Below are 13,561 nucleotides of genomic sequence, written 5' to 3' on the forward strand. Positions count from 1 at the left end.
CGGTCTGTATGGAGGAGTGGGCCAAAATCCCTGCTGCAGTGTGTGCAAACCTGGTCAAGAACTACAGGAAACGTATGATCTCTGTAATTGCAAACAAAGGTTTCTGTACCAAATATGAAGTTCTGCTTTTATGATGTATCAAATACTTATGTCATGCAATAAAATGCTAATTAATTACTTAAAAATCATACAATGTGATTTTCTGGATTTTGTTGTTGTTGTTGTATTAGATTTCGTCTCTCACAGTTGAATTGTACCTATGATAAAAATTACAGACCTCTACATGCTTTATAAGTAGGAAAACCTGCAAAATCGGCAGTGTATCAAATTCTTGTTCTCCCCGCTGTATGTGTATGCAAGCTCAGTGGTGGAAAAAGTATCCAATTGTCATACTTGGGGCAGCGGGTAGCCTAGAGCGTTGGACTAGTAACCGAAAGGTTGCAAGATCGAATCCCCGAGCTGACAAGGTAAAAATCTGTTGTTTCTGCCCCTGAACAAGGCAGTTAACCAACTGTTCCTAGGCCGTCATTGAAAATAAGAATTGGCTCTTAACTGACTTGCCTAGTTAAATAAAAATACTTGAGTAAAAGTAAAGATACCTTAATAGAAAATGAAGTAAAAGTGAAGGTCACCCAGTAAAATACTACTTGAGTAAAAATCTAAACGTATTTGGTTTTGAATATACTTCAGTATCAAAAGTAAAAGTATAAATGATTTCAAATTCCTTATATTAAGCAAACCAGACGAAGCATGTGTTTAGTGAGTCTGCCAGATCAGAGGCACTAGGGATGACCAGGGATGTTCTCTCGATAAGTCTGTGAATTAGACCATTTTCATGACCTACTAAGCATTCGAAATGTAACAGGTACTTTTGGGTGTCAAGGAAAATGTATGTAGTAAAAAGTATATCATTTTATTTAGGAATGTGGTGAAGTAAAAGTATTCAAAAATGTAAATAGTAAAGTAAAGTACTGATACCCATAAAAACGACTTAAGTCGTCCTTTCACATATTTTTACTGAAGTACTTTACACCACTGGGCATGCTCGCGTGAATGTGTGTGTATAATGAGTGCATCCATGCATGCGTGATTGTGTGTGCGTGCGTGCGTGTGCAAGTGCATTTGTTTGTGTGTGTGTGTGTGTGTGGGGTACATCAGTGCCCAGCATATCTCGGTCTCTCTACAACAAACAGGTTCCTCTCCCACGCTTCAATCTCAGTGTGTCTCGCATTTCTTTAATCTTTCCCAGAGATGACTGGTTGCTGACCTCATGCACCCTTCCCCTTTTTCTTGCGCTTTGCTGCCTTCTCACTGAGCTGAACTAAATACAAATAACACAGGAGAGGAGGGAGGGAGGATTGGCCTGGCTTGTTCCCGGCTCGGTGTCTGTCTGGTGGTGCCACCGTGTTGAAAAAGCACTGCCTCTGACATTTAAAGGAGCGCCAGGTCAAAAGGGCAGACGACTGAAAACAAAGTGATACCGGATCAGGGCGACGCGGTGTTCTTCTTATGATGGATACGAAACCTGCTCCAACCCGTACCCCGCCTTCCTGCATTCACCTTTACAAGGACGGAGGGGAGGAGAGAGCATGCTTTTGAAAGGAAAAATCTGTTTAGAAGCAGATTGAGTCGACTGGAGTAACCTCTGAACATTGACGCTATCATGAAAAAAAGTTGAGCAGGTATGTTACAACATTGGTGTCTCACTAGAAGAAAATCATTTCAGTTTAAGAAATAAAATGCTGGTCGGGGTCAAGAAGACAAAAAAAACACAGGCACTCTGTATCAAGCTCTCTAAAATCTGAAATATATTGCACATGTATTTCAACATCAGTATGAAAGGAACGAGGCCCTGGCTGTCAATAGTGATCAGAGACATAGGTTACATGGTAGGGGTAAGCCAGAGATCTGCATTTATACAGAAACACATGGCTTCTGATGAGGCCTTGGAGCTATTGTGGCCTCTCTTCCTTTCTCCCTCTCTCTCCCGTCTTTCTGCCCTCCTCCCCCCTCCCTCGGTGCACAGAGCTGGACCATCATTTCCACTCGTAAAATACAGATGCTTATGCTTGGCTTTTGGCATCTCGGCAGCGCTGCATTCCAGGCAGGTGAGGTATGGGAAACTGGTCTCCCCCCACCCGCGAGTGCAGAGCCGAGTGCCTGGCCCTCCAGAGCATAACTCACCAGGCCAGTGCCCTGGACTTAGAGAGGCTCTACTGTATTTCATCTCCACACCCTGCAATTTACTTCACACCTCTGGTGTGTCCGTATACTCCCTCAATCCTCTCTTCCTGTTTTCCACCACCCGTGGGTCCATCCTTCCTCCTAACAAGGGGCCCAGGCTGACTTCTGATTGCCTACATGAGTCACCAGCAACAAATGGACATTCCAGTCATTTAGCAGATGCTCTTACCCAGAAGCAATTCGGGTTAAGTGCCTTGCTCAAGGGCACATCAGCTGATTTCTGACCTACGGTAGATGCCTCTGCGATTCGAACCAGTGACCCTTTGGTTACTGGCCCAACGCTCTTAACCACTAAGCTACCTGCCGCCCCACACAAAGGATCCGAGGCTTCTCCAGCCTTGAATCATGGAGGGTTGTTTTCCATCCAGGTAAGGACGGGTCGGAAGGCGGCCTCACCTTGAAGGGGGGCGGCAATACAGAGCAAAGAGGCTGCAAAAAACAATTACCAAGTATTGATGGAACTTCAGTAGTGCTTAAACAGTGCTGCCATTCACCTCAGGACTAATCTGTTGTTTTTCTTGTTCTGCCCCTCGACGACTGGCCATGAAATGGGTCTACACACCGTACGCAAACGGAGCTGCCGCCGAATTTTTGGAACAGACCGTATCTACGACTCTCTTGTCGCTCCGTTTTGAGTGCGTAGCAGCCGTCAGAGAAGAGTGAACAGAAGGAAAACTACGGAAATGTATTTACAGTACTGCACCAGCTGAAGCGGGGAACATGTCTACGAATAGCTTCAGATGTAAGACCAGAGCGATAGTAAAGAACTTTTAACTGCATCGTACTTGCCTGTTCGCCTTCTAATTGGATATGTGCACTTGATTAGCGATTGAAACATTTGCCGCCGATATGACGGCTCCGTCGTTTGGTTTTGATGTGTCAACATGACACTGCTGGTGAGTGTACAGACTAACACTGTTTTCCAAGACCCGGTTGAAAGAGGGGGAGATAAGAGAGTCTACGGGGCCGTAGCTAGGGAGGGGCTGCACAACAACTGCCCATCATCTGACCTCCTTCCGGCGAGCGAACTTCAACCTTTAACCTCCGACCTTTCTCCAGCTAGCGGTAACTGCTAAATCGTTGATTTGCGACATGCAGGTGCTTTCTTGACTGAGGTCTGTGCTCATGCCAGGGCTTGGCACCGAACGCTTCCTCTAACAACATCTGCTTTGATGAGTGATCGCTGCGCCGTGGACGGTGGCAGACACAAGGCTCTCGGTGGCTAACACAAGGTTCAGCCTGCATCCCAAATGGCCCCCTATTCCCCACATAGTGCCCTGGTCAAAAGTAGTGCACTACCAAGGGAATACGGTGCCATTTGGGATACAGTGACCTTGGTGACATACCTTTGCACTGGTTGGTGTTCTTGTCCAGGATGGCCTTGGTTGACACTATTTTCCCATATCTGTGAAGAGAAGAGAGAAGCAGAATTACTAGGTGGAATGGTTCTAGGACATAACATCGGGAATATTCTTAGAATTCAGCTGTGCTATTACCATTACAGTAGGCTATTTTGTCCTCTCTCAATTCTCTAACCTCCACTTGGCCTAAAAATGTATAAATGTAGTGAGGCACGATTGCTCTCTTGATAACCATTACCGCTGCTGGGAAATAAACACAGCGGAAGTTAACACATCGGGAATGTCTACTACCACTTCATCTCTCCCATTAATCAAACAACTGCACTATGACTTGCTGTGGCAAAAACCCCATCGTTATGGACTGTGTGTGGACTAGAGGACGACGGCATCAGGCAGCTCTGTGTGTGTGTGCCTGTGTGTATGCGTGCGTGCCTGTACTTGCCCTTGTGTGTGTGTGTGTGTGTGTGTGTGTGTGTGTGTGTGTGTGTGTGTGTGTGTGCGTGCGTGCGTGCGTGCGTTTGTGCGTGCGTTTGTGCGTGCGTTTGTGCGTGCGTGTGTGTGTGCGTGCGTGTACATAGGGAAGTGTGGAGCTTCCTGGCCCATATTTCACCAGCGGGGGATAATTGTGCCATTTCTCAACGCACAGCGAAGACTATTTATTGCATGCTGCGGTGGGGTGGGTGGCAGGCATGAACTGATGAGCACGAAGAGGAAAAACTACAGCCTGACACTCAGACTCCTGGATACCAATCAGACTGTTGTCTTGATGGGATCGAGACGCAGGGTAATTTTGACGGTGGCTGGGTCCCAAATGGCACCAGTTCCCAATATGACTGGTGTCAAAAGTAGTGCACCTCTATGGGAACAGGGCGCCATTAGGGACGCAGCCCGGCAGGCGGAAACTTAGCCTCATTGATACCAATCAGTCGATTGTATTTTATGGGAGCGAGAGACACAGGGTAATTTGACTTACCTGGTAAGAAATATCAACGGGGATTTGTATTCCCCGAGGGAGTTCGAGGGCGTCTCCCATATGAGCAATAGAAAAGATTGGATTCAACACGGGGCTGGTGCATATATTTGATGCCATTGATTTACTCAAAGCAAACATTGTATGTTTGTTATTGATGGTGCACTGTTGAGGAAAAAGCCTTTGTTTACACCTGCCGTGTCCTGTGCACGTGACAAATGAACTATGATGGAGAGAAAAAACTGAACATACATTGGAAACTCAATGAAGTTACACATCGATTGTAACATTAACGTAGCACTAACTAAGGTGTGCATGTGTTTTCTGCGTGTCTGGTTGTGTGTATGTGCGAAAATGGGCAAGAGCGTGTGGGTGTGTGTGTGTGTGTGTGTGTACACAGTCGGCTCGTTCTGGGAAACGGTTCAAAAGGCCTCTGATTGGCATGGGGTTGGGGAAAGTTCTCATTAGAACTATGTTTGGGTCCACTGGGACCAGGAGACAACTCGTCTCATTAATTGTTAAAGATGGTTCATCAATGCATTGTGTCTGTGATCCAAAAATAACCGACAAAGACACCAGGAGTGGGATGAAAAGAAAAGGCTGAATCAGGCATCGAGCCCATCATGGAGAATATTGGTAATAAACAGGGAATACAAGCCGTGTACGAGCCACGTATATATGTTTGTGCATGCAAAGGTGTGTGTGTGTGTGTGTGTGTGTGTGTGTGTGTGTGTGTGTGTGTGTGTGTGCTGGCGGCTTCTCTTCCATGACTTTGATGTGACAGAGACAGTCCCTGTGAAGCCCAGGTTTAACACTGGTGATGCTGTCGCTCTGCTCGAGCCGGTCTCCTCTAATCCTATTTCAATCACTGTCAGTCTCCATCATCTCAGTCTTTAATGGTCCTAGTCAGTCATCACCCAGTCCCTCTCGCTCTTTCCCTCTTTTTCTCTCTCTCCCTCGTTCCCTCTCCCAATTCTATCTCTCTCTGCGGTGGCGTAACACAGTTTCTCTCTCGGGGAAACAGTTAACTTTCTACAATTCTACTAATTTCGCCATGGGGCAAAGAGAAAAATGTCCATTTTAATATCTCATCTCCTGCTATTCTACACATTTTGCAATGAGGCTCAGAGAATTTGGCATTTTGAAAGATCATTTCATGCTATTCTACACATATTGCCATGGGGTGGAGAGGAAAATGTGCAGTTTTACATTTATGGCATTCTACATATATTGAATTGAGGATGAGAGAATTTGGCATTTCTAAAGCTAACTTCCTGCTATTCTACACATATTGCCATGGGGCGGAGAGGACATCCAAACCAGCCGGAGAGGACATCCAAACCAGCCGGAGAGGACATCCAAACCAGTCTAATTGTAATGAATGGCATTAGAGGCATAATTCTGATTTAACTTACGCAGGAAAATAAAACAAATGCATGTGATATATCAGAAATGGTGTAATAGAATGATTGTCAAGCTAAAATATTGTCATATGATCATACATACAGTTTATACGGGTTTCCTACCAGTGTTCTGTGTAAAAAGCTTCGGAAATATATGTAAACAGACCATAAATGTCTCAATTGATGTTTTCTTGGAAAGCTGAGAGTGCTATTATATGGTCAAATGTGGTATGCCTGTGTCTCTTTCCTCCTCTTCCTCTCACACTTTCTCCCTTCCTCTTTCTCTCTCTCTGCCAATCATTCCACCGCCATATCCAATCAATAATTCGAGACGACGAGACTAAAAAGGACACCTGCCCAATAAAAATACACTTTTTTTTTTACATGTGGTTCTATGCCGTTGAACATCGCACAAATTGAGGCAACTGTAAAAGGCATCATTCGTTCGAAAGCTTTCGAGGAATTGAAGCACGGTGACTAGCCTCAACCGCAGCTTCTACTTTTCGGGTGGAGGCCTGACGACGACACATTGGATCATATTGGATCCATTGCATATCTGCCCTCTCTGGGTGAAATGATCCAGGCATATTTCCGCCATTGCGCTGGGGGTGAAGTGGTTCTTACATGGAGAGCAGAACAGAGCCCAACACACATCACTGGTGCAGCTTTGCAGGAGGAGGGGTGAGGGGGACTGGCAGACCATCCAAGTGTGGCGTTGTCCCCCCGCTGGCTCTCCAAAGCGCCCTCGCTGTCTGCATGTCTGTTTGCTGCAGTAGACGTGTGAAGTGGCATGACAGGTAGGTGGGAAACAGCTCCAGGCAGTTTCTGCTCCATGTCTGTGTTTCTCTACCTCCCTTCTGCTGACCACATGGTATAACCACAACCTCTAGGGGATACAGTCACATTCTCTCCTCTGTGTGTGTGTGTGTGTGTGTGTGTGTGTGTGTGTCTGTAAACACCCCAGGGTATCTGAAGAGGGGTCTGACAGGCCCTTGGGCCTCGAGGTTTGGGGAGGAGTTTGAAAGGAGGAAATTGAAAGAAAGTGATCCCGCTGTGGACCCCAAAGGCAGACGGGGGACCCTGGCTGTGTGGCGTCTGTGTCAGTTCATCTCTTGACTTTTGCGTTGATATTACTCAATGTTTGATGGTAATTTAAGAGACAGGTGTCACTGTTTTACACATATGGGCAGGTACGGCTAGAGGGAGAGAGAGAGTGGTAGACAGAGGAAGAGGAAGAGGGATAGATTGAAAGCAGGAAAGTGAGAGATGGCGCCATACTTTAGTGCCACGTTCCGGGTTGAGTTAGTGCCACGTTCCGGTTGACCCGCAAGCTCAACCGACTCTCCCGCAGAGCTCTAAAGGTGAGCCTGACAGACAGGGGTCAAATCACAGCTATTAGTGCTGTGGGCCATTAAGGACTAGGACCAGTTGACCTGAGAGCATGGGAGCTTCCTCTGTGACTATAGAACAGAGGGTTAAGGGCAGGGGAGGGGACCCAGGTTGTGTTGCAAATGGCACTATATTTCCCTATATAGTGCACTACTTTTGACCAGAGCCCAGGGAGCTATATAGGGAACAGGGTGTCATTTAGGACGCAGGCCCAGTCTCACAGTGAACTGCAGACAGACAGGCAGGTGCTGCGCACTGCTGAACTAGCCTGCTCTATCCTGATGGACACCTGGCATTGGGGGGAGACCCGCTGGTCACTCAAGTAGAACTGAATCAAAATCAATCACGAGCCACTCTCCTGAGCTGTACTTGTGTACTGTAGAGGGACCTGCCCTTTGAAGATATCCCACAGTATGGCCGCTTCACTACCACGGTACAAGATGTCACCGTTGTCGGTTCTTAAGCTCTTCTCTCCCTGCATCTATCAGGTGATACAATGGTTTTCTGTGAACTGTAGGTCTAAGCTCTTTGGCCCTCCTCACCCTCTGGTCCCACCCACTTTGGAACGTATTCCCACTGCTGGAAGACAACAGTTCTATTTCTAAATGTCATCTTGACGTTTCTGCATTTGAAATGAATTGTGATGGCTCCCCTGGCAACGACGGCCCTCTGACAAATGGTGACCCGGTGAATTTGGCCAATACTTTGCTGGCTCACTCACAAGATGACATGTCAACTGGCCCAGGGCTGGAAAAAACCCCAAGCTTGGGTTGTATTTCCTCCCTACGATTCTGTTAGCCACCCATCCGGGATCCGGCCCTTCGTCACCTTTAAGGGGCTCTGACTGAGGCTAGCCTGACAAGTGTCGGCCATGGTTGAGCATCACCAGTGTTAAATAGCAGTGTCGGCCATGGTTGAGCATCACCAGTGTTAAATAGCAGTGTCGGCCATGGTTGAGTTAGCACCTGCAGCTGACCTGAGAATGATTTAGTGGTGATGTCCTTGTCAACCCAGGATCCGTATCACGCCAAAAATAACACACACACACACACACACACACACACACACACACACACACACACACACACACACACACACACACACACACACACACACACACACACACAGGATAATGCATTTCTGACAGGTAGTGCTGGTGAAAGATGTTGGCCGATCATCAGATTGGAGCTCATCGCAGAGATCTCCACCCACAGGGAGGGCAGGAGGGAGAGAGAAAAAGAAAAAGAGAGTGGGGGGGAGAGAACAAGAGCGAGAGAGTGAGAGAACAAGAGGACGTGAGAGAGAGAACAAGAGAGAGTGAGCGACTACAGGGGCTCCACTATAGATACGGAGTGCTTTTAATGGAGTGAGTGGGAGAGAAAAATGGCAGTGTGTGTGTGTGTGTGTGTGTGTGTGTGTGTGTGTGTGTGTGTGTTTAATAGAATGAGTAATAGGCACATGGCTATTTTCCACAGTACCACAGTTCCCTTTCAGGCTTCAGCGTTCCAAAATAGCTCCTGTTTGTCCACGGCCGTCTACAACCTGTCAAGCCGACATGCCACGCATTTCTGTCTGACACGCACAAATGAACACATCTCATCTGTGTTGCTTTCTCCACACTACTCCAGATGAAAGGGAAAGAGAGTGAAAGAGGGGGAAGGGACGGAGTGTGTCAAAGCATCTGGGAGGGAAACTGTAGAGTCCCGAGCGCTCGGCTTCCTGCCCTCACGTCAACCAGTCTTAAGGCTGACGGCTGCTGCACCTGTAATGGATGGGGTGGAGCTTTCATTTGACATTTTAGCCATTTAGCAGACACTCTTATCCAGAGTGACTTACGGTTAAGTGCTTTGTTCAAGGGCACATCGGCAGATTTTTACCTAGTCCTCTCTGGAATTCGAACCAGTGACCTTTCGGTTACTGGCCCAAAGCTCTTAACCGCTAGGCTACCCGAGGCTTCCCAGCAGAGTGGGTGTACTGGCTGTAACTGGCTGTAAAGAAAAAAACAGAGGGAGTGCCTATGAAAAGCCAAGCTGTCCCGATACCATGTATACAGTAATTGAGGGATAAATAATGTAGGAGCTTGCCTGGGGGCATATCAGCCACTGCACAGCAACTGCTCTCCAAATCAATGTTGTGGAGGATACAACATATTAGATCGGTCTGGGCATTCCTGCGGTTGCCTCACTGCCTCAGAGGTTAAGCGCCGCTATCTCGGTCCGTTCTGAAGGACGTGCAGCGGAGTTGGTTGACTGGACGGAGAAGGAGAGAGAGGGAGAGACAGAGAGAGAGAGATGGAGAGAGAGAGAGAGAAAGGGCCAGGAAAGGCGGAGCTGGACTGAAAGTGTAGGGCGACGATGACAGAGGCGAAAGAGCCGAGTCTGGGCTGACTGGAGTGTCTTTTCTCACACTTCATCTCTTTGGCAGTTTGTTGAAAAGGAGCCCGTGGAATCGGGGAGGCTCTGATAGCCGGCCGGTTCGCGTCAACAGAGGGCCTCTGAGAGTCACGATGGATAATGTGGCGCTTCGGATCGCAGAGGCTCTGTGGAACAGGTGGTCCCAGGTGGTCCCCTTCCTCCTTCCTCTGCTGTGTGGAGCTCCCCAAACCTCTCACTCCTCCATCCCTCGCCACACATGGGAAAGCTTTTTTTGGACAATTGGCGGTGATTAGCTCTTGATTTGGGTTTCTCTCCGTTTGATCGGGCGAGGGAAAGCAGTGTGATAGAGAGCACAGCTGTAGCTGGACTGCGGCTTAAATTGGGTGCAGAGATCCAGAAGGGCGGGATGGATGAAAGCAGGAGGGAGGTGGAAAACAAAGAAGTCAAAAGGGAGGAGGACGGAAGGGAGGGTAGGGAGGGAAGCTCTGGGGTCCTTTGCAATGTACATGTTTGAGTTATGGATTTAGGCCACTGGCAGGGAGAATGTGAGCTTGAATGCTTCTGTTATTCCAGGTGTGGGCCCTATGTCTGGTCTCGAGCGCCTTGTCTAAAAATGCTCTACTCAAAAGAACCAGCGGGCTGGTTCAGCCCCTCTATCTCTCCTGGGTGGTGGACTGCAACAAGAAAACCCCGGGGCTGTCCAATCGCTTGGTAGTCAAATGGATCATAAAGTCTCCCGTTGCCCAAGAGGGCTCGGGGGTTAGCGTTAGCTACACACCCCATGGGTGGGTTATGCTTGGCCCTGTGCCCCACCTGTCTGGCTTGGTCCAGGCATTTTTGTAACGGTAACGGCTGTTCCATCCAGGTCTATCTTGCTCTGGGTGTTCAGCCAAACCCCCTTCTCTGGCTGCTCCTCTATGCCCATATATCAGGCTGATGGTTCTGGAGAGCTACAGACTCAGCCAATTGAATAAAATAGATTAAGCACACACCCAAATCCCATTAATTGCTCTTCCAACTGCGTAGAATTTGAACCTCTGTGGCCATTGTTGTTATTGACTCCCTTTACTTTTGGCTACGTTTGAAGTAGTAGAGGAAGTTGTAGTAGGTGAGTGTTAGGACTCTTTGGAGACTGTAGCTCGCCGTATCGTTACGGTCACAGAGCGGAGCGCAGTTCATTTTCATGTAGGAGTGGCCGCTGCAATTTGAGAGAACTTTGGCATTTCCAAGCATCTCTCAAGCCGACGTGTAACAACCTCCAATCAGCAGCTACGATATGGCACACTCTCAAGAATGCGTCAGTTGGCGGCACTGTGTTTACTTTAGAGATACGGGGCCTGGACTGCTGGGGCTGTTCCACAGTGTGTGTGACCCCGTGAACCTGTCTCGGGAACCGGCATGGCTCAGCACACCACAAAGACGGACCCTTTAGGCATAGAGGAACTACGTCACTTCCTTATCCCCTTCACACCAAAGCTGCAGTCTACCAGGCAGTGTGTGCATCTACACTCCTTCATGGATGTGAAAACATGGATAGTCTACAGCCGACACTTACTAGAGTCCTTTGACATAAAATGGCTTCAACGCATGTTGAAAGTGACCTGGCAGGACCGTGTGCCACATTGCGAGAACAGAGAACCAACTGCAGGAGCATTGGAGGTGTACTTCACACCACCACCAGCTTAGATGGCTCGGGCCATGCGGTCTGGATGCCAGAGGACCGCCTCCCGTGAAAGATGCTGTACAGACAGCCAGAACTGGGCCGGCACTCTTCAGGTGGGCAGAACAAAAAAGAGGCGAAAGGACCAACTGAAGACATCCGCTAAAGAAGTTAGCGCCTCCGTCCAGATTGGCGCGGACTCAAGGAGTGCAGTTGGCCGTGGGCGAAGTGACAGAGAAGACATATGAACACTGGCCTCAACAGGACAGGCCTTTGTGTGCTCTTTCCGTGGCAGAGAGTGTGCATCCCGCATCGGATTGTACAGTCATCAACGAACCCACAAGCAGTAGTGGAAGTCATCATTGGATATGATGGACTACCTTAAGTGCCTTATCTGCTTGAATGTTATTATTATTTTTATTCATGGTTATCACGGGGGTAATATTTAATGAGTGCGAAATGCAAGAGGCTAGTTTGCATCAACTACCGTCACTAAAATCACTGCAAACTCTGGTTTTGTATCGCAACGTTCTGGAATCGTGATTTGCTGAGAGAGTTGTGTGTCCGAAGAGGACTCACCCCGGATCATTTTTTCTTCTTCTTTAGAGAAGTTGCCAACAGAGTCTGTCATTGAAACCCGACCCTAGTCACTGTTGCCTAGTCACTGTTGCCTAGGGTCGGGTTTTCAAGACTAATCTCTGAGAGGAAAATGCTGCCACACACACAGGCAGAGTCAGACAACCCCATGATACTGATAATAACTCGGGCGGCTGAGAGGTGGTTGAAAAACCCCCTAGGACTCCTCATTTTCCGAAAACTGCAACAGCTCATTTCAGAGGTTTCAGTTTAACATGAAGCCCTGGGGGACAAGGCGTCGGGCCAAGGGAGGATGCCATTATGGTGGGGTAGGAGCAGGTTGGGGTGGGAGAAGGACCCGGGTGTCACAGACTGCAGCGCCAGATGACCTTTGTGAAAATGTTACTACCCGCCTGTGCCTGAAACAGTGGCTGGCTAATTAAAGTTTCATTGGCATTGGATTTTCATTGGCACGGCAGACCTCAGGCAACCTTGGGGGCACTTAGACAATACGGACGAAGGTGACTGGCAAAAATACAGGGGAGAGAAATGCTGAGGACAGAGTGTGTGGGAGGAAGGGAAGCATCCACTAGAGGACAGTGAGGTAGTAATGGTGTTTGTCCAATGTTTTGTCATGTTTTTAAGGTACAGGAGCTAGTAAACCACAGAATGATATTTGAACCTTCACTGCCGGGTACTTTACTTAAGTTCCCTTCTGAAAAACGTCTGGCCTCAAATTCAAGATCATACTAAATTGGAAAAATAAATTGAAACGGCCTACAGTGATATTTGTACAGAAGGGGACTATGTGGCTAAGAGATATGCAGTGTCAAAACGCTGAGTACCGCCACGCTCTTATCGTGCTTGCTCTCTCTAGCTAATGGAATTGTGATGGGTCAATATCGGGATGCGGGACTTCTGACATAGGGAGCGCATTACCAAATACTGGGCAGCACCTTCCGATTCCATAAAATCATGAAACGTTTGGCTACGTTCGACTGGGACATGTCTGAAAAGATGGGCAAGAAAAGGATACGTAACCAGCAGACTTCCCTTTAGCCTGTATTTCACAATTTGCAGTGTCTTTATTAATGATCTTGGCCCTTTCATCGATTAAGACGTGGAGGATTTTAATGGAGCCGAACAAAGCTGTTTGCGTGTGTGTGTGTGTGTGTGTGTGTGTGTGTGTGTGGGGTTTGTGCGTGTGTGTGTGTGTGTGAGTGGCTTGTGCGTGTGTGTGTGTGTGTGAGTGGCTTGTGCGTGTGTGTGTGAGTGGCTTGTGCGTGTGTGTGTGTGTGTGTGTGTGAGGGGCTTGTGCGTGCGTGTGTGTGTGTGTGTGTGTGTGTGTGTGTGTGTGTGTGTGTGTGTGTGTGTGTGTGTGTGTGTGTGTGTGTGTGTGTGTGTGTGTGTCTGTGTGTTGCAGCTTGATGAGGTCCTGGTCCATGGTTCCTGGGGGAGGCAGTCCAATCTCAGCTTTATTAGGGCTTTATTGAGCTGAGTGTAGGTGTGTGTGTATATCCATGCGCAATGGGTGTTTTTGTATCAGACACACACCTGGCAGAGCTTTTATGATTACCCGTGTC

At 48.0% G+C, this 13,561-nt stretch overlaps 1 protein-coding gene across 1 annotated transcript in view; it reads right to left on the reverse strand.

The window, feature by feature from the left end:
• Positions 1–13,561, reverse strand: part of LOC135550103 (RNA-binding motif, single-stranded-interacting protein 3-like) — a 215,314-nt gene that overhangs the window by 162,270 nt on the left and 39,483 nt on the right. The window contains exon 3 of the mRNA XM_064980589.1: positions 3,591–3,649. Coding sequence (XP_064836661.1) covers positions 3,591–3,649 — 59 coding nt within the window. The remainder of the gene's footprint in view (positions 1–3,590; positions 3,650–13,561) is intronic.

This window comes from Oncorhynchus masou, chromosome 12 (genome assembly GCF_036934945.1).
Source record: "Oncorhynchus masou masou isolate Uvic2021 chromosome 12, UVic_Omas_1.1, whole genome shotgun sequence".
Classification (NCBI taxonomy): domain Eukaryota; kingdom Metazoa; phylum Chordata; class Actinopteri; order Salmoniformes; family Salmonidae; genus Oncorhynchus; species Oncorhynchus masou.